The sequence below is a fragment of the Nyctibius grandis genome, chromosome 9, assembly GCF_013368605.1.
Source record: "Nyctibius grandis isolate bNycGra1 chromosome 9, bNycGra1.pri, whole genome shotgun sequence".
Taxonomy (NCBI): Eukaryota; Metazoa; Chordata; class Aves; order Nyctibiiformes; family Nyctibiidae; genus Nyctibius; species Nyctibius grandis.
The window spans coordinates 6,898,097-6,919,414 of NC_090666.1; the positions used below are offsets into that span (position 1 = coordinate 6,898,097).

The 21,318-nt window shown below is 43.3% G+C and overlaps 1 protein-coding gene across 3 annotated transcripts; it reads left to right on the forward strand.

Moving 5' to 3' along the window:
- Positions 1–68: 68 nt before the first annotated feature.
- LOC137667012 (MOB-like protein phocein) lies at positions 69–20,938 on the forward strand. Of its 3 annotated transcripts, XM_068407375.1 has the most exons (9): positions 69–341; positions 2,184–2,348; positions 12,351–12,413; positions 12,908–13,008; positions 14,580–14,622; positions 14,875–14,961; positions 16,606–16,685; positions 17,497–17,608; positions 18,543–20,938. In XM_068407375.1, the coding sequence occupies exons 1-9, from the start codon at positions 339–341 to the stop codon at positions 18,672–18,674; spliced, it is 786 nt and encodes a 261-aa protein (XP_068263476.1). In that variant the 5' UTR covers positions 69–338; the 3' UTR covers positions 18,675–20,938. The 3 variants fall into 3 exon arrangements, with proteins under 3 accessions (XP_068263476.1, XP_068263474.1, XP_068263475.1); XM_068407374.1 differs by lacking the exons at positions 69–341; positions 2,184–2,348 and adding an exon at positions 10,031–10,217; XM_068407373.1 differs by lacking the exons at positions 12,351–12,413; positions 12,908–13,008; positions 14,580–14,622; ... (2 more) ...; positions 17,497–17,608; positions 18,543–20,938 and adding exons at positions 3,691–3,780; positions 4,279–4,635 and having other exon boundaries at positions 79–341.
- The last annotated feature ends 380 nt before the right edge of the window (positions 20,939–21,318 follow it).

Here is a 21,318-nt window from a genome sequence, read left to right on the forward strand (position 1 = left end):
CGGGGCCCGCCAATTCCAGAACCTTCTGGAATGCTCATGCTCGCCGAAGGTCAAAGTTGAGCTGACCTCACTTCCGGGCTGGCGTCCGAGCCCGGGAGCCGGCGGGCGCTGGCCAGCGCGGCTGGCGGCGCCGCGGGGGTGCCAGCCGCCCCCGGGAACGGGACGTAGCCCCGGGGGAGAAAAATAACCGGCGCGATTAAAACTGACCGGGGCCGGGGCGGGGGGCCGGGTTCCGCCCCGGGGCGGGGCGCCGGGCGCGCATGCGCAGGCGGTGACCTTTCCTCACGTGTGCCCGTCGGCGGCCCGGTCACTCGGTGGCGGGGAACGCAGGAGCCGCCATGGTGAGTGCCCGCCGCCCGCGCCCCGGCACGCCGCCTCCGCCTCGGGCCTGGCTCCCCTCAGCGTGCCCAGCGGCACAAGCGGGGAGGCCCCCGCAGGGCCTGGTGGCGGGCCCGCCTGTCCGCCGCGGGCGTGCCGCTGCTGGGGGCCCCTGAGCAGCCCGCGGCCACGCCGCCGCGCACGGGTGTGCCCTCAGCCTGCTGGAGGCCGGCAGCGGTGGGCCCTGTCGTGCTCGTGGGGCTGGGCTGAGCCACGGGAGGAAGGGAGGGAGGTGACGGCCCCCGCCTGTGGACGCAGCGGCCCCGCCAGCCCCGCCGGACGCTAGCAGCGAGCCGCAGCCTGCGGGGGCTGCCCGCCGCCGGCCGGTAGTGCCGCAAGGTCACGGGATCCTTGGGGTAAAAACGATCGCACCGGCGAGCGCGCAGGCTGCGGGCGCTAGGACGTGGCGGGGGTGTTGGTAGGGGCTGCCGCTGGCTTCCCAGACGCTTCAGCTCAGTGTTCCCTGCCGGCGGTAACGGGAGCGTCCCGTTGGCAGCGGGTGCGCGGGCAGGGCTGCACCCCCCGCGGCGGGGGCCTGCCGATAAAACCGAGACATTTTATGCTGAACTCATTCTCTATGTTTTATAAACCTTTATGGAGATCTTACCTAGAAGAAGAAGGGGGTGAGGGCAGAGCTGCCCCTGTTCTTGCGGTGATACTTTATTCTCATGATCCTACTAGCGTGAGGAATTAGCATTTCTTAAAATTTAGGGTAAAATGCCCACGTTCATAAGTCTGGTTGCTTATTTCCGTTAAACAGAGAATGTCCTCCCTTTAAAAAAAGAGGATCAGAGCTGTTATCTTTACAGAATGAAAATGATCACAGTGGGGCAGCCTTTTCCTCTTTTTTTCCATCACTGTGGTAGTAGCATTAGTTACTAGTTGGGGGGGACACACATCTTTCATGTACAGTCTTTTGTTTGTGCTCTACCTGTAATTTTGTCTTCCCCTGATGTGAAAGCATGTGTATGTATATGGATGAGTGTCAGTAAAGGGCACGTGGATGCCAGGCCCTTGTTTCTAGTCGTTTCTATGAGTGTGGGCTCTGGGTACCTGTCTGGTGGAGCACTGTCTCCATGTGACTTGGCAAGTTGCCATATCTTCCCTTTTGAATCAAAGCACGTTCCTTCTTCCTGACCCCTGCTTGCTGGGATTCGGTGCTTGCATTTAGCTGGGAAAGTTTCTTGTGAAGTCGCAGTCCGTTTGTAGAAGTCGATACAAGGGCTAGGACTCGCTTCACACTTTGGAGGCTGGATATCATTGGGTGGAATGCCAAGGCTTGGAAGTACCTGAAAAAGACTGATCTGGGGTACCTGGCTAGACTGCTGCTGCTTTACTATAAACCACTCCACTGCACGAATAAAAATGCAACTGTCCCAAGAGGTGCTTAATCATCATTAAATCTGGTGGGAACTGAATAAATATGTTGCAGATAATCAATAATTGTGCTCACCAAACTATAGTAACAAAGGGTTTGGGATTAGAAGCCTGGGGAGCTTTTCAGCCGGAGGAGGAGGCGGCTGCTCTGTCTGGTGAGGTTTTATTCCCCCAGCTGGAGTACAGCTTCTTACGGCTGAACAGTCAGGATTGCCCAGCATCTGCTTGTGTCTTTAGCAATTTCTGATGCAATCAAAGGTGGCATATGTATGCTACTATTAAAAATAAATGCCTAGCAGTTTTCTTAAACTAATAATTTCTCTCTTCAAGAGAGAAATCACTTTGGTTGGTTGGGGTTTTTTTTAAACTCTTTAGTTGCAATTTTGTTGTAATGTGCCTCTTGTTACAATGTACAATTACTTCTACAGGCAGGAAAAGCATTTAGGAAATTCCTTCCCCTCTTTGATCGTGTTCTGGTTGAACGATGTGTGGCTGAGACAGTAACCAAAGGAGGCATCATGATTCCGGAAAAAGCTCAAGGGAAAGTGCTACAAGCAACAGTAGTAGCCGTTGGATCGGGAGCCAAAGGAAAGGTAAACAGCCTGAGGCACTACATTTGGGGAGAACTAATAATGGTGTGGTGGCAGCTGGAACGTTAGCATCAGAAAGGGATGGTTGCAGTGTAAATGGAGTGATGGCTGACAAAAATGGATGATGGTAATGACTGAAGTTGGAAGTACAGACTCAAAGAGGAGTCTCAAGTTCCCCTGACTGGCTCTGACCTTGGATTCCAGCATTCCTTTCATCATTTGGAAAATACTTGCCTTTTAAAAATCAGTTATTTAATGATATTTATAAGCAGCTCTAAACAGTAGTGGGTTTTTTGGGGTTGGGAATTTTTTTTTTTGCATTTTGGTTGGGGTTTGTTTTGGGTTTTTTTTAAGTTTTAAATACATAAACAGTGTTTTGGGGGATATCTTGTCTCATCATTTCTCAGGCAAAACCTTAAAGGACCGGCAGCTGCCTTTGTTAAAATGATTACATGCCTGGATTTCTGTGACTTGTGAGCAGGATGGAATCCCAGAACGTGGCATTTGCTGTCTTGTGCTGTGCAAAATATCGTTGTCTGTAAAGATTAGACTTATTGGACAAAAGAAACTCAGGAATTAAAAGAAATTAAGTGTTAAATAATTTTTTGTGAATTTTGCATGTGGAATAGACATCTGGGATGATAAAAAAAGACAGTCTTCACTTTACAAAAATGCCAGTGTCTATGGGCTTCAGCATCAGCAGGGTTTTTTCTGCACCAAAGTAGCATTCGGTTAGTAGCAATGGTGGAAAACAGCTTAAATTTTAACTCGGGCATGTTGACTTGGACTTTTTCTTTACCGTGAGTCCCTCTATACATACCACGCTGTGTTGTGTCACTATCTCATTTTCAAAGCTTTATATTGCGAAACGGTGCTAATATTTGACTAACATGCTAATATTTAATTTATAATACAAAAATATAATTAAACCTTATCCAATGTTTCTAAACAACTGATTTGCCCAAGGTAACAAAGATGGGAATGTACTTTTAACTGGCACTTGGAGGAATTAGCCTTGGCTATCCTTTAAGTGAAGTCCTATTCAGTGTGTCAAGCAAAGATCTCACAGTTGTATCTACACTCAAAATTAAATGAAAATTAATTCTATTCAGAAAATCACTGCAGTTCTACTGCCTAAATATTGCAGGACTCCAGTGCTTGAGAATTGACTGGTGTGCTTTTCTTCCTAGTAAACCTGTATATTCTAGTTTCTCTGTACAATGAAAATAGAGAGTTGTTGTGATTTCCTCAGTGTTTTGTATGTGGATGGACCATTGTAGTTTGGAGGAATTCTTTTACATCTGTCTGTATTGTGGAAAACTAAGGACTACTTTTTTTCTTTCAGAATGGTGAGATTCAGCCAGTGAGTGTAAAAGTTGGTGAAAAGGTTTTGCTACCGGAGTATGGTGGTACTAAGATTGTACTGGAAGATAAGGTAAGTTTCCCAATATTGTGAATGCAAGTTAAGCTGGTTCCCAGAATGTCATACTGCCAGTGATAAATACTATAGCTAGCCTCTGGTACCTGGAGTACTTGCTACTTCCACCCCTGCTTAGAAGGAAGTAAGCAAGGAAACCTCTGGCCTGACCTTTGCTGCGTGGACGAAGTGGCTCCATATGCCAAGCATGTAGTAGAGAGAGCCCTAAAAGGCTTTGAAATTACTAGGAGTATTCTTGCTTTGCACAGGGAAAGCTTGTAGAATTGTCTTGCCCTTCCTACTACTAAAACCAGTAACTTGGTAGCTTTCCCCAAGAGTATCTTATGAACAAAAAAATTTTTTCAAGAAATCAACATGTAGAGCTAGTCTCGGTTAGCTCAGTTTTGATTTTGTACTTCATGACTGTGGGAGCCCCGACTTCGGAACAAGACAGTATTTGCAAAACAACTGAAAAACCAACTGATGTGACATGTACTAACACTTCTTTTTTTGCAGGACTACTACTTGTTTAGAGATGGCGACATTCTTGGGAAATACGTGGACTAAACTTGTTGCAGTATCAGTCATCCATTCCACTAAAATGCTGAAATTTTTCTTTCATCATGTAAATAATGTCCTTTATTTTATAATAAGCAGGCACCGAGTCTCTGAAATAACTTGTGATCTCACTGTAATGATGGAACACAAATAAAAATATGTACAGTCAGAAATCAGTTGCTCTTGCCTGAGTTCTGTTGAACAATGACATTCAGATGACCACCAACCAGCCTTAATTATTCCAAACAACATCATTTTATATCCTTATCTCTGTACTGAAATTGTAAAGGTCTTTACAATAAACTTCTAAAACTATTCTGCTTCTGTCTCAGTTTCTGCTGTTGCTCAGTGAAACTGAGTCCCACTTGTGTAGAGAACTAATCTCTCCGAAACAACTACTCAGTTGTAGCAGTAATGTTATTTTCCCTAAACTTCTATGAAGTTGGGAGACGAGTTTAAAATGGTTATCACAGATGCAGTGATGAAGGGGACTTTCAGCTAGCTCCCTTGCACATTGAACTTTATCTTAAGATAACGTGTGTTTTTAACTTCTGTCTTAGCAATAGCTAAGACCCTGATATGGTGGAAGATAAATGCGCACAAACCACCCTGCCACAACCAGCCTGTCCCACAGCAGTCTCAAAGGAGCTCGGTACTAGTCATACCTGTGCTAGAACAAAATCATCCAGGTCACAGGTGAAGCAGATAAGAATTACAATGTTTTTTCTTACCTACCTCTCACTAAATTTTGCCAATAGAAAACAAGTAACTTCCCTCACGAAGTTACATCAGACAGAATTGGGGCTGATGCTGACCTTAAAGCAAATTTCTTACTGATTACTACATTCTCTCAGGCCAGATCTCTGGCTTTCCCAGTAGAGAGCTGATTTGACAAGTTATTTTTCCTTTATCCTTAATGCAACATTCTTAAATAGCAAGACATGTATGTACTTAAGTAATGCTGAAGCAATCAAATTTGCATATTTCTAACCACCCTATCTTGCCTTGGGAAAGGATTCAAGGTTGTTCATGCAGGAGTACACAAATCTGCACTTCATGCACCGTGTTCCTAATGATGCCTTCAGAATTGGTATGCACACACTGATCTAGCGCAGTCTAAGAGCATACACTGCCGTAAAATGTTCTGATGTAGTCTTAGGTGAGATAAATCAGTATATGACTTACTGCTACTGAAACTTGAATAGCAGCAGTTAAATGGTACTTCTTCCCTGTTACATTCAAGCTGTTACAGAATCAACATTGCTAGATACACGATAAGCCTTATTTGGGAGATAAATATTTTTCAGACCTTCAGTAGCTGCAACAGGGGCTTCAGCTTTGCCGTGCTCTGAAACACAATGTGTTTTCTGCCAGGGCAGTTTGGGGTCTCTCCCCTCGACAGCCAAACTTCAGCACAGAGGGGAGCTGGAGCCACTTTTTCACCTAGTTACCACCCAGCTGTGCTGTTAGGAGCTACATTTGACAGTCTTGGCTGCAATGTCTTTTGTCTCCCATGCCTGTGGGGTGTGCTGCTTGTTGGTGGTTACCACCTACCCGCTTGGGAGCTGTAGGCAAAGCAGGCAAAAGCTACACTGTTCAGGTGGTTAAACTCCCCCTGAACTATGTACTAACAGGGAAGATGCTAAATTAAAAATACCTGTTTCAGTATAACAGGCCTACTTGAAATCTGCCCTGTGGTAGTTTTACTTTAGTAGTTACAGCAGTGCACTTCACAGCTGAAACTTAAGATTGTCACACTACAAGTACCTTAAAAGACGACTGTGTAATGCAACACAAACTCAGAAGCATTATCTTCCACCAGAGCAAGCATGCCTTTATCTTCTGTGATAAGGTAGGTATGGTGGTGTAGTCACACACCAGAGGCAAAGGTATTTAACATATTTGCAAACTACTTAAGGAAACTAGACGCCACCTCAATGAGAAAGAGATGCAGTAGGAATCCACTGCCAACAGAGAGATGTTTAGGCCCAACATTTCATCATTTCTTTCAATAATACCTTTTAGAGACTCGCTTTACCTAAGATCCCCACTCACAGCAAATCGTTTCACAATGGTTACAGTCCTTGTTGATGAGGAGCCGCTACAACCTGTGGGGGTGCGATCTGAGGGCAGGTGACCCGGAGGTAGCACCCCCCCCCCCTGTACTGCTTGCAGGACTTCACCCCCAAGCGCTGCACCCCTCAGCCAAGGCACCACCGCTGTTCCAGCCCGCTTCCCAGCAGGACTACGCTGAACTCGCACTGCGGTGCTGCCCAGCACGCACCACGCAAGTCTCTCTCTCCCCAACTCTACCTCCAACCCCTGCTTTCAGCCCCAGCACATTTTCAGCAGCTTGATATCATGCTTATTTAACAAAATACTTAGCGTGGGTGTATCTACTAGTGTTTACATAACTGATTAAAAACGAAAGTCACATTTTCCTGAAAACTTTCATGGAAATAAGTACTTTATGGATACGGAGGGAAAAAAAGCATTCCTAGGCCTAATCAAATGGAGGACACGCTTGAGCATCTGATGGATCAACAGACAGAGAACATGTTATTCTTGCACCACGAGGCTATCGCCGCAAGCAAGGACAAGGTGACCATTACATAGCCAGGGTGATCCATCTGCTGTTACTGTTTTTAGACCCCGACTGCATGCCAAATTCTATAACCCCCAGGTGCTATAGGGGAGGACAGAATCTATCACAAATGCTCGCTCTTTGCTGTGTCAGTCCTGTAGGAATTTAGACCTCTTTATTCCACTGTTTTCTAGACTATTTCGAAGCTTCAGTTTTGGCAAAAATATTACGTATTGCCCGACCTGCTTTTTGCGGGGGATACAGTCCTTCCCAGCCTTTCCTCAGGCTGTCTCAATCATAAGGAAATGAGATGGACTCCACCTACTTTTGCTACTTTCCTTCTTAACATTTCAGAACAGCTTCCATTAGCAGCAGCTATACTGTTTTCAGAAAACCTTTATCACAGAATCAATCAATCAATCAGGTTGGAAGAGCCCTCTGGGATCATCGAGTCCAACCATTACCCTGACACCACCATGTCAACTAGACCATGGCACTAAGTAAAAAAACAGACATTATCGTCCTGGTTATGTTATCCTGCCATAGCAAGAGAAGGATGAAACTTTTACACGCTAGTAGAGAAGAAAGGAAGGCCAGGCCCCTAACAGCACAGGAATCGTCAGTAAGATTTTGGCCAAATATTCCACTTGTCACTCTTGAAGGTCATGAGGCAAACGAGGACCGCGTGAAAACCAAAAAGTAAAGTTACTGTTGATCAGATTTTGCTTAAAAACAACTCGAAATCCAATAAAACAAAAATAATGAACAGCTTCCAGGTATACGGGGTTAATTATCAAGGCACAAGAAACCTAAAAACTTTAACATTTTCATTCAGAAACACTGCAGATTTCTTTCCTTTTCTGCAAACCCATGAGCCAGCTGCAGATTGAACTAACAGACACATATTTCTCTCTGAGAGGTATTTCTTCACAGCCAGATTTATTTCCATTTTAGAAGCATGATGTCCATGAAATAAAAGTCAGGGACAAATGGAAATGTCAAATCCCCAACTCTTCTGTACTCTAGTTATCAGTTAAACCTTGAATGTGATGATAGAAAAAAAAACCAACCAAAAAAAGCCCAGACAAGCTGCTGAGTTTTAAAGGATTTAAACAGCTAGAATCGCTTTTATTTTGGGACTGTCTGATTATAATACCAATCTCATAAAAAATTAATGTTGGATTACAGCTGATCTAACGAGATAAGAGGACATTTGTACCCTTCATTCTAATGCACCAACTTCTCCCAACGTTATTAACCTTTTCATGGTTTCTTACACAAACCGCTAAGAAGTGCTGAGGTTGCCTCAAATAGCTAACATCTCTGGGGCAGGAATGCTGACCAGGAGTAAAACAGTAACTAGTGCAAACCGAACTGGGGTGCCTGAAGTCAGGAATGCCACCTCGGTGTTACAGTGTAACGCGAAGGGAGCTGGCCTCGCTGTCACGGTGAACTGCTGGTTAGCTGGGTGCATGCACCCGGGCAGGAGATGACCCCGTTACCTATTTCTCATCACTCGCACATTGTCCAGCTTTCAGCTCTAATCTGGCCTCCAGAACAAGGCAGGATCCTGGTCATGGCACTGCCCAAGCAAAATAAGGATTCAGAACGCACTTTGCTCTCAGATGGGAAAACCTAATTAGAGATTTTTCAATGTTTTCAATACAGAAATGTTTCACATGCTCTAACTCTGGTTGGGTGGATGGAAGAGGTTTTAACATGGGGAAGCATGTGTTATTCAGAGCAAAGCAATTGAGTGAAGGGGGCAAACCACACCTAGCATTCCCTCTGTAATGCAGTGGAAGTAGGGGCGGCATCAGGTGCCAGTGTTCTCCACTTTGCAGGAAACAACACACAACTGCAACCATTTATTTATTGATTGCATGAGGGGGGCTATCTCATCTCTACCTTGTTCTTCCATCATTCTTGCTCACAGACACAAGCAATTCACCCTTACTTACCTACTCTGTACTCTTCCTACTGTCTATTCCCTAGAAACAGTGCAGCTTCCAGGTAATTTTCTTCTCACTTATCCTACAGAAGCAATATGAGCCGCTCTAATCTTCCAAAATGTCTGCTTGCTTGTAACAGGGACCTATTTATCAGCCAGCTATAAGCTAATAGTGCCTTTTTTGTGTTTTCTTCCCAGTCAACGTGTAACACCTGACTAAGTAAACCTTGAAACCCAAGCTGTTTTCCATTAGCACAGCACTCCCTGACCTCTGCACACCAAACTCACAAGTCCGTCAGTCCTGCCTTTGAGGACCTAGAAAGGCTTTGTACCGAGTATTTTGCCCCAAATCACTGTCGTTGTGGGGTTTTTTAATTCATTATTCTTAGCAATAACAATTACATATCTTTAATACAGGACCTTAAATATTTTTAAAAATTCACATCCTTATGGTTTATATTGTACCAAATTTCACAGACCCAGTTGTGTCGTACAGAGACTTGCACAGAGCAAGCGAGGACTGACCTTGGGGGCAGCACGCACGCTCGGGCGCTGACAGAGGGATGCTGATGAAATGGGGTGAAATCTGAAGAACGCATTTTCTCAACAACCGGTCAGCTCCTTACTCTCTGGAGACTTCGTCTCACAAAACCATCAACTCTGCCCACTGTTACAGTCCTGCCCTTGTGATAACCGGCCTCGCCGCGCAGCTCACGCTTCCTCGGGCAGGCACCGAGCGACCTGGACAGAAAGCGGCAGGGACCACCATCAAAACTGTCCCCCTCCCCCGTGTGTGCGCGCTGTCCCTCTCGAACACGAGCCCCACAGAAAGCTGAGCTTCCCCAGGAGCTCCCCAGGCAGCCCGCGGGTGCCCGCACGGCACTGCCCCGCGGAGCGGCCCGAGCAGCCGGGAACGCGGCCGCGGCCTCCCCGGGCCCCAGCCCCGCGCGGGGAACGGCTCTTCCGCGCACCCCCGCGGCCAGGAGAAGGAGCAGCACGTACCGCGGCAGCGATGGGGAGGAGGGACGGGGAAGGGGCCGGGGCCCGCCTCGCCGCCCCTCAGAGCCGCCTTCCCGCGCCGGGGGCGGGAGGGGCCGCCCGCCGCCTCCGGGCTCCTCTCGCGAGAAGCGCCGCTCCGCGCCCCGCCCCGCCGCTGTTCCCGCTCCGCGCCGCGGCTGTTCCGCCCCCGTCCTCCCCGCCCTCCCTCCGCCGGCAGCCGCGGCAGCCGCAGCGCCCGTTCCTCCCCCTAGCCCGCCGCCCCGCCCGGCGCTGCCGCATCCGGGTCCTGGCGCCGCTGTCACTATGGTCATGGCGGAGGGGACGGCAGTGCTGAGGCGGAACAGGCCGGGCACCAAGGCCCAGGTGAGGCGCCGCGGCCCGGCCCGCCGCCGGCTCGGGCGCGGGGACGGGCAGCGCCGCCGCCGCCGAGGCGCCGGGCCCGACTGGCCGTCGGGGCGTCGTCGCGGGCCTCGCCGGGCCCCAGCGCTGCCCGCTGGGACGGGCCGGGCAGGCTGCGGCGGCGGGCCCCGCGCCGCGGGATCGCTTTGTTCCCGCGCAGCCGGGCCGCGGCCTGGGCGAGACCGGGCCGCGGGCGTGGGGCCGTGGCGGCTGCCTCCCCCGGGGCGCCTGTCTGCCGGGCCCGGGGAAAAAGGTCGCCGCGGCACCGGCCGCCCGCGGCTTTCCGGCGGGGCGAGCGCCGCGCTCCCCTGGGGTCTCCCGGCTCCGGGTCGTGGCGCGGCCGGTTCGCTGCCGGGATCGAGCCGCGTCCCGGGGCGCGGTGGCTGGCAGCGGCGGGGCGCTCCCGGCGCCGGGGACATCCACAGCGTTGGCGGGCGCTTGTGAAATAACCGGGTGTCAGCCGAGGCACGGTGCTGCTCCCCGGAGCTGGGGCTTTCTCCAGGCACGGGGCTGTGTTTCTGATACGTGCCGATGTATTGCTGTTGCTGCTGATAAAATACTAAATACATAACGAGCCGAGTGAGATCACCGGGTGGTCACACGAATAGGCTTCGGCGGGGAGCTCTGCATCGTCAGACAGACGGTACCTGGCCTGTTCGTCTGGAGAGATCAGTCATCCTCCCCTTACGTAACCTGCGCTCCTCTCACAGCAAACCCGGGCTGTTGTCAAGTCGTTTCTCTTAATCAAAATTAAACTGATTTACTGCTGGGCTTTCAAGGTCATCTTGAAAAGGTACATCTCAAGCACATATGCTGCATTTTTTGTATTACTTCAGAGATGTTATCTCCCGTGTGGCCTTTACGCAAGACTTTTTCACTTTGCTTTTGTGAGGAGAGCTCATGGTCAGAAACACAGCAGTGTGAGACACTGCTGTAGGAAAATGCATCTCTTCTTCTCCTGCTGTCATAATGTACAGGGGTAAAATTGCTACACAACCCTGTAAATCAGTTCATTCTGTACATGTTTAATCTATGAAGGAAACAACATTGTGTGCCTTCTGTTTGATAAATTGGTATTCTGAAAAACAGTAAGCTGGACGTAGACCTAGATTTGCTCAAATATTACAAAGTAGTAGGTTGAAGAATTTTGTGTATAGTGATGCAATCATATGATTTTTTTTGTGACTGTATTTAATTTTGGATGACACCGGTATAGCTATTTGGTATGTAAATACAACTACTTAATGATATTTCAACACTGGAGATTCACTCCTTTCTCTAGAGATGACTGTTCTCTCAAGAACAGATTGCTGAGCTTTACAGTTGGAACATTTTAATCGAGTCATTGCGTCTACTAGGATGGCTACGGGAGGCTGATGTGCAGTATCTCTGCATGATAAGAGGGAGTAGCACTACATTTTAGATGCGAAAAATGCCAAGTAAGAAAATGCATGTGTCTGGGACGACCATAGTTGCACCAGATGTGAATTGCTGCAGAACACTGAAGTAGAGCTGGATCTGAGGTGAAACTTCAGGAGGGTTTTATCATATACACTGTGGGCTAGCAGAGCTGATAACCAACCAGTTTTGCAGCATGCTGACCATACCAAGAGAGTAGTTAGTACCAAGTTAGGCCACCGCTGCGTTATCTCAGTTTAGAGCAGATGTTTTCAGTGGTGGGCTACTATTAGAATAGACTGGTGTAATGCTGCTCTCTACAGACCTCTCTTCTTCCCCATTCTTACACGGTCTGACATGTGAAGTGGGCACTGTATGCAAATACTGCGTTTAAAAAAATACAGGCTATACAGGTGTTACAGCAAGATGAGAGGGAGAGACGATGTTTACAGTGTGCCAGGTCACACAGAATTTTCATTGCAAGATGTTCTGCTATTGTGACATTATTAGCATAAGTCCCATTTCACCCTGTTCTTGCACACAAACAAGACTGTGCTGCTTCTGTCGAGATGTAGCTTCCTGGAATTGTATAAACTACCTCTCCATCTCTTTTCCTGCATGTTTGAGCTTATTGTATGTTGCGCGCTTTTCTTCCTCACCCTCTATTTTTGTTAAATTGTTTTAAACTTTTTTTAACAGGATTTCTACAATTGGCCCGATGAATCCTTTGAAGAAATGGATAGTACATTAGCTGTTCAGCAGGTATTCTTACTTATCTGAAATGTTGTTAGTAAGTTCAGTTTCCCCAGTTTTGTATTTTGGTAAAGGAACAGGGAACAGGGCATGCTATTTATCTGTGCTCACGGGAGTGAATTTCATAAGCACCCTATGTACATTAAAAAAATCGTAATTATTGTGTATGCAGAAATAACTAGAATTCCCATGTCGGGTTTAAACAAATCAGATTTAAGAAAATGGTGGGGTTTCCTGTGGGGTTCTTTTGAGACGGATGTTGTAAAAAAGCTGTAAAATTTACCCATTCTTTTACCTTTTCTAATTGAGGAAAGGCATTTTTCAGATCTGGCAATTTTTATACCAATTTTGTTACCCTGCTCATCTAGTCGTTAATGTTTTAGTCTGTCAGTCACTTCTTAAGTAAAGAGAAAAAGAAATCCCTCAAAGATGTAATGTCTAAAATATACTGTCTTACTATAATTACAAAAAGATCTAGATTTATTTTTGCCCCCCTCTTCTAGTATATTCAGCAAAACATAAGGGCAGACTGTTCCAACATTGATAAGATCCTTGAACCTCCTGAAGGCCAGGATGAAGGCGTATGGAAGTATGAACATTTAAGGTAAGAATCCATCTTTTGTCAACATAGTGTCCTGATTCTAAGTTTTGTTCATTGATAGCGGTAGGGAGTCTTTTTGAATATGACACATCAAAAGTCACTTACATGAAACTTGATGTTTCTAGTATGAAATAGTGTTATACTTTGGTATTAATTATTTTGCGAATACTTTGTTCTTTCTAAAGATTTGTGATGATGCGCTCTGATTTAGTGTTTTTGATGTTTTTTAAGAAAAAGTTTGTACCTCACTTCAAAAGTTGTACTAGCATGAAAATATAGTCATGGATTTCCATAGCGCTTTCCCCTAGCAGCATCAGGTTCTTCATCTCCACTAATTGGGAATGTGATTTTCACATGCTCCCAGTGCTTTTTTTGAAACATGCAGGAAAATAGGCTTTAGCAAGAGTACTTAGGTCTTACGGTTCTTTTTTAGTTGTAAGGAAACTCAAAACTTTGTCCTTCCCTTAGTTTGGCTTATGCATTATAATAAACATGTTCAGCCTAGGTAGTTTGTGCCTGGAAGTATTTTTCAGCTGTAGTGTAGGTTTACACCCTGTTAATACATATGTAGTAATCCTTTTTTCCTGGCATTACTTTAGTATCCCTGTGTCCTGATTTTTTTTTCTTGTGTGTCTTCTAACTTTATCAAATATACTTTCAGGAATAAGAATAGTTTTAAGCTACTCCTAGATTTATATATCGTGGCTTTTTGCCTCCCATTTTCTTTTTCTCTCCTCTGGTCTGGAATAGTTTCAATAGACACAGGGAATCCGCAAAAGAGGAACAAACGTGTACACACAATTGCAAAAGACACATTTTAAGAATTTCCCCCGTCCTTTCACATACCCTGAAAATAACTGTAGATTCATAGAAGTGACTTGTCACTAAATACTTGTCACTTTTGGAAAATTTATTCAGATTTTTCCTGTAGGACAGAGGGATGAATTCTCTTAAGTTAAAGAAGGCGCTTTCAGGTACATTCTAGTCAAAGCAGTATTTCTAGAAGTCCACTCTGTTAATGATCTGTGATGGGACCTTAGCTACTTGATTTGGAGGAAGTATATCATAGAAGGATGGAATGATCCAGCTGTATGAATCTAAAGCTTACACTCTTAAGAAATTAATTTTCTTGAAGTGTTCTTTATTTTTTTTAAATCTGTATTAGTGAAATAGCACTTTCTTCCATAACAAAGTTGGTATCTTAAACACTTCCACTACATTGATTGTTAAGCTCAGCCTCTACTGTCAGGTAAGAATTAAAATACAGTTGTTTTGCTGAGTAAAAAAAATACGCTGGTGTGAATTCTGTTTCTCTTAGCTTGTAGTTCTTTTATAGTGTGTTAATTCCTAGCCTCTTGCCTTTTCTGGTGTGATATCAGCTGAAATTATTTAATGGTATTCTTTAAGTATGTTTTTTTTCATGTTCTGATGTATTTTTTTCCACTTTACAAGAATAATTTCCAAAAACATTAGAGATCTGTGAAGACCAGAATGCATAACCTTGTTTTTATTAGATGTTTCCAGTAGGAAAACAAATTGTTGATTTTGATGCTGCTGTGTTCAAATTTTTTTAGACAATTCTGCCTTGAGCTCAATGGACTAGCTGTCAAGCTTCAGGTAATTCTTTTCTTGGTATTTTTATATCGTATCACAGAAGAGACTTTTTTGGTATTGTAAGAGTTTGCAGAGCTTTCTTCTAAATTTATACACATAGACTTATGCAGCATTTTGAGATAAGAATTTTTTAGGGTTTTAAAGACTTCTGGCAAATAACTCTTTGGTGGGGAACAGGACAGGAATGTGATTTGAAAAGATGAGCTCATTTTTGCTGTTGGGGTGGTTTTCGTAACTGAACAATTGTTTTAACAGAGTGAATGTCACCCAGACACGTGTACTCAGATGACAGCAACTGAACAATGGATTTTTCTTTGTGCAGCTCATAAAACTCCCAAAGAGGTATGGATGTATTTTGGAAAACTGACCCCACTGATGTAGGACTTTTTTTCACAGGTCGTACGTTCATTGGGAGACCATTATAGCTGTCTTAGTCAAACTGAGAGCTTCTGAGGGTTAAGAATATCACTTGAGGTTTCTTTCTTTCCCATTCTGTAGTGATTTAACAAAAGAACAGGATGAGGTAGGGAAGAGCTGCTTTTTACTGCAGTATTGTACACTTTGCACATTCCCCTATTTTCTCTCTTAATTTGTGTTGAGACAGCCTGAAACTCAATGGAAAAAGGCCTTTGTTTAATTGAAAGAAGAGCACATGCTGAGATTAGGCTGTCCTCCTCAAACTTCGGCCTCCATCCATAGCACTAGGCACATAAGCCTGGTTCCTAGTGACCATGTGTGCACATTCTTAGGGAAGTTACTCCTAAAAGGTAGTGGAGCCATAAAAATACTTTCTGTCGAGTGGGTTAGCACCATAGCAGTAGCTTGTCTGAGTGTCCAATTACTTTCAACTTTGTTCAGATCTCCTGTTGAACCACTAGAGACGTGTTTTTTTCTTTTTTGCCTTCAGAAGATCCGTGTGTTGCTGTTGATATGGCAATAGTGCAGTCTGTCATATTTGTCTTTGTATTTCACCTTCCAGAATAAGATATTGGTTCTTCTTAACCTTATCCTTTTTGTCCTGTAAGCTTGTTTTGTTTTTCTTAAATTTCCTGAGATGCCTCGATTTAGCTCTGAAGCCCAACTGCATTCCCACTCCCTCCTTTGGCCCTCGTCCCCACTCAGTATATTGGTATGCAGTAAGTCTGTTCTACTTAGCTAGACTGGAGAACTCCAGGCTGCCTTTTATCTCTGAACATGCATCATTCATCTCCTGTCTTCCATGTCAATAACAGCTACTGACTAATGGTTAGATAGATAGTAGGTGATGCAACCTTGAACTGCTGACAGAAATGTGCAACTGAGAAGTCTTCTTCCTGAAACTGGGGCATGGCAAGATGGACAGACATTCCTGCTCTCAGCCTGTCTAGGTTCATCTTTTCTTCTTTCTCTTCTACTTGATTGCAGAGCCAGGGCTTGGCTTGTTACACACTTAGCTACACTAATGATTTTGTTTTCCTTTGCCAAGGTAAAAAGGATTGATGCACTTAGGTGCACTTAGTTTGTTGGCATTTTTTTGGTTGTGTGGTGTTTTTTTTTGTTTTGGTTTGGTGTTTTTTTTTTTTTGACACTGTGTTAATTTAGGCTGTAAAAGAGAGAGTCTGGCAACTTGACTATGTGGGAAAGAAATGAACTGTGAGGTAACAATCATCTTTCCTTTCAGTGTACTTCCAGTGTGTATTCTTATTATACAGCTTCACTTAAGGAGATGCATAAAATTCCCTACTCATGCGCATAATCACATTTCCATAGTAACTTTGTTCTTGAAGTAATTTACATGGGCTGTGAAACGGAGAAAAGAAATGGCTCACTTAAGGAGGAAACGTAGTTAGACCTTCAGAGAAGCTATGTGAAACTTCTGGGAATAAAAATGACCAGTGAAGTTAAAAGCATCAGGAAACATAATTGAAATGTTTTTCTTTAAACAAGTTATATGACAATGTCACGCATGCACTCATACATGTGCTCACTCACTGTCTATTTTTGTAGTGTCCTGCTATAGACTACACCAGACACACACTTGATGGAGCTGCGTGTCTTCTGAATAGCAATAAATATTTCCCCAGCAGGTAAAAATGCTTTCTTTTGGGAGGAGGGAGAGAGTTGGTGGCACCTAAACACTTACAAAGCATGTGGAAATGCATAAAGCGTTTTTCATGGACTACTACTGCAAATATCAGAAATCCTGCAGCATGCGTCACTTGTCGGAGAGCTATTGTCACTTGTAAGCCAAGGAAGAACTCCTGCCTAGTCAAATAGTTTGCCATTTACTGGAGCTGATGGCTGCTTTTTAGGTGGAAACTGTTTTACTAGTATGTGTTGGTGGTATGGGGCTTCCGTTGGAGTAGTGCCAACCTAAAGAACAGGATGGCCTTTAGAGATGCAGTGACTCAAAGGACTTAAACACTACGCCCCTGAAAGCCTCCAGAAGCCAACACCAACCTAGTGTGGGACATCAGTGACCACAGAAGACAGAGGCTGAGTGTATTGAATGGGCAGCCCACACACTGGATCATGGAAACCTAACTGGAGAAGTCAAAACTGTGCTTCTCTAGGAATCTGGTATGGGCAAGGAGGTACAACTGGAAGTTGTCTTCCCTTTGCCCATCAATGCTAGAAACCAGAAATCCAGCCCTTACCAGAATAACTGATAATGTTTAACTACAGACAAAACTGGTTTTGTAGTCAGGGTCCATGTGGAACATGGACCAACATTTTTATCTTCCTTGCAAAAATAAGCAGACACAGATCTCTGCAACACTTAAGTCTAAATTTCATACGCAATTATATACTACAGTTTAACCATCAGAATTCACATCAACATCTATCTCAGTAGTCATTTCAGTAGACCTGTTTTAACCTTTCTCCTGGTGCTTACAGGGTTAGCATAAAGGAATCCTCCGTAGCCAAATTAGGATCAGTGTGCCGAAGGATTTACAGAATATTTTCACATGCTTATTTTCATCACCGGCAGATATTTGATGAATATGAAGTAAGTAGTTTCAAATTATGTCTTGAAAGAAGGGAATTTGCTGAAGTTATAGCTGGGATGTAATGGTATTACGTGCTTTCTTTAACCCTGCTAGAAGATCTGCATTCATGGGAGGTATTGATTATAGTAGATTAGTTTTGTAAGAACTGAAATGCTGTTGTACGTACATATACGTAACTGAAAATGAATTTATATAATTAGTTTACCCAGTTATGGTTTCCTTCATTTGGATAAAAGAGTCAGAATTTGAGAGTTTTTGTACAAACAACTAAAATTTATCTCGTTTTAAAAGATTCCTGAATGTATTCAAGCACTTGGTATAGGTAGTACTTCTTATGTATATACATTGCCTGTTTGTGTATGTTACACAACAGTTAAGGAATTATAATTGTAAAACTGCAAAGAAACAGAGTAACTGGTGGCAGCTTGTGCCCCTCCAGTAACTTCCAACTTTTTTTTTTTAAATGGAAAAGTAGAAATTAATAGATAGAGGGAGATGTATAGCTGGATGTAAAAGGACACATTTGCCAAATCCCACATAAGGTTCCGGGAACAACTCTGGAATGGTTGTGCCCCATTCTGTTGGGGATAGTGTATGTGGGAGGAGTTTCACAATACCTTAAAATTCTCTTGTGGAGAGGGGCTCAGGACCGTATTGATATTTGAATATATTCTTGTCTGAGTACTGTTGAGCTGTGGCTTAAGCCTGAGCTTCAGTAGGGTTTTTTGTTACTGCAGTTAACTATAAGCAAGCAGTAAAGGAAAGATTTAAAAGTAGTAATATAAATTTACCGTTTAAGCATTACTACTTCTAAGACTTGTAAATCTAATGAAGCAATTGTGTATAAGCAGGTTTTTTTTTAGTATGTTCTCCTCAATTGTTTAAAATATTCCTTTTGTATATATTGTTTTTCCCCCTTTTTTTCATCTCCAGAATGAAACTTTCTTGTGTCACCGGTTCACTAAATTTGTGATGAAGTATAATCTGATGTCCAAGGATAACCTGATTGTACCGATTTTGGAAGAAGAAGTGCAGAATTCAGTGTCAGGGGAGAGTGAGGCATGATGGGGATGGCAGTACAGAAGCCTGTACTGAATATAAACAAAACATTAATTATGTACTGTATATACCACTTTAGACACTTCAATCACGTATCCTCATAGCTTTGTTAGTATACTTTTTGTATGCTGTGTGCATTGCCTTTTAATATGGGAAATACTTTTAAGTTATTCATGAGCTGTATATTCATCAATGTGGCACTCATGGTTTTTAAATAAAAGTAGAAGTATCTGTTTATAATGCCTGTTAATAAAAGAATTTACAGTTCTCTAAAATTGCTGCTAAACAATCATTGAATCACAATCCTGAAGATGTGTCTGATTGGGTGGGAAAAAAGTGAGATTAAGATGTCACAGCAAGCCACTTTTTAATGCAGTAGCTATATTAAGTCTTAGTTCAAAGATTATCACCTTAAACATATAATTATGCAGGAAGCTTCTTGCAATGTAGCTTATTCCTAATTTAGCTTTTATTTTTTTAAGATGGCTTTACTGGATGTGCATATTCCTGTATGTGTATATCCAAATACTAATAGGATCTGTAGTATTAGTAATACCAAAAGGACAATTCCACTATGCTATTGAACATATATATTCTTGATATACATCTGACGTACTTTCTGGACTTTTTTTAATTAACAGTGGAGGTTTGTGTATAGCAGAGGACAGGTTCTGTCCTGTTAAGGCAGACTTCTGCTGTTCTCCAGTCCACAGCTGTGGCAGAAAAGTCAATGGCTTATACCTGTGCGTATTTATCGCAACTGCTTACAGATTATACCTCATAAATATTCATGTTACACTACATAACACACTAGCACAGTCTTTCCTTTTATTCCTAGTAAAATCATTCTAAATACCTGAAATATTGAACCTGATTCTTTGCAAGAGTTAATCATGCTTTCCACATATGTTAATTTGTTTTTCTTCATTGATCTGAATTATAGTCTTTGACAGAACGATTTGGATTCATGCTTCTGTTTCCTATGAGATGTTTTATTCGAGTTGTGTCTGCAGATTTGCAATAACTGACAATTTCCATGAGTGCTGCTTAATTGTGTTATATCTAGAATGATCGAATTAAATGTTTTACAGATGAATATAGCAGACATACTGCTAAGCATACATGAATGCAGGGTCTAAAAGCACTAGCAGTGTTCTTATATTAAATGAGTTTTGCTTAGCTGTTTAACAAGTGAGCTAGTTGTTTCTCTCTGAGGTTGCCATGGGCGCTCTTTTTATTTCTTTAAGCAGGTCAGAACGGGTTAACTCAGCTGGTTTCTGTAACCTACGCTTTGTTTTCTACATTATACTTACTTGGAAAGAAGAGAGTCCACCTATTTTTAATAGGTGTTTTTTCATAATATATTAAACATGCCTTAAATTCTAGTTGTCTTTATATGAATCAAGCACACCTCAAGCAACTGTACCACCTGGATGTAAAGGGAATTTAAACAATGAGAAAATAGATAAACTATACTTAAGTACTTCCAACAGCTGTATTCTTTAACAGCTCTTTTTGTCTCATGTTTATCATTGTATTTAACTGTCAGCAGGGTAATTGCATGAGATGATGTCTGAGTAAAAGTAGCTTTAGTTACTGTCTATACACTTAGCTGTAACTTGCCTTGTATAGACCAGGTTACTTGATTTTGATAGATTATCTTGAAGTTTGTACTGCAGGCAGGAGGACTGTATTCCAGAGGCAGTCAAATGTATTTAGCTTTGTTACAGGCTGGTGTAGGACCATCCATGGTGTGGTTCTTCTGTACAGTCACTCTGCAAGCTTATATTGGCCACGGTGACTGAGACAGGCAAAAACATGTAACTGGTGTTGCTAATTACATTTCCTCTACAAAACTGAAGAAAATGATGCAGTGCTCAGGACTGCATTAAAATTCCAAACCTCTCTTCTTCCTCTTGTGCTTTAAGAGTTTCACTTCAAAACAAGACTCGGGAAGTTTGAATCCTGTTTTTTCTCATTCAGATTTGCACTGTAAAGTTGACTTGCTATACTAAGCTGATTTTATATAAGGCCTAAGTGAAATACTGCTTGTATTTTCCCTTGCTGTTGTTTACATGACTACTGTGTACACACATGTGCCTGAATGGTACCATAAAACTTCAGTTAGCCTAAGCAAACCATTGATTTATCTAATAAATATTAACAGGTTTAATTTAGACTCTACATAATAGGGAAATCAAGACTGTCTTTGAATTATACTGTAAAAAAAAAAAGGATAAAATTAAACTGTTTCTTTATCCATACCGCTATATTTTGGTAAGTGATTCTCATTTTTCATGTCGTCCAAGAATTCAGGCAACTGAGTGCTTCCAAAAGGAAGTTCGGTGCTCTCCCATCTCTGCTACAAGGTGTGCTGAAGCGAAGTGGTATTTCTTCTTTTGAAAGCAGAGAAATACAATACTCATTAGCATCCTGAAGTCAGACCTCAAATTTATACACCCCTCAAATCAGAAAATGGTGGTTCTACAATTAAAAAGAGAGATCTAGAAGAGGACATTTCAGATACCACAATAAGCACATTATGACAGCACGTCAGATGCAAGGGCATATTTTAAGCAAAGGATAACTTTCAAATAACTTTTTTCTTAGTCACTGAGGTTTTCCCTGATGTTTGGCTTGGCATATCTTG

Coding starts and splice junctions, on each gene's coding strand:
- LOC137667012 (XM_068407375.1), top strand. Junction 12,414..12,907: donor GTACATTAGCTGTTCAGCAG/GTATTCTTACTT, acceptor CCCCTCTTCTAG/TATATTCAGCAAAACATAAG. Junction 16,686..17,496: donor AATAAATATTTCCCCAGCAG/GTAAAAATGCTT, acceptor TGGTGCTTACAG/GGTTAGCATAAAGGAATCCT.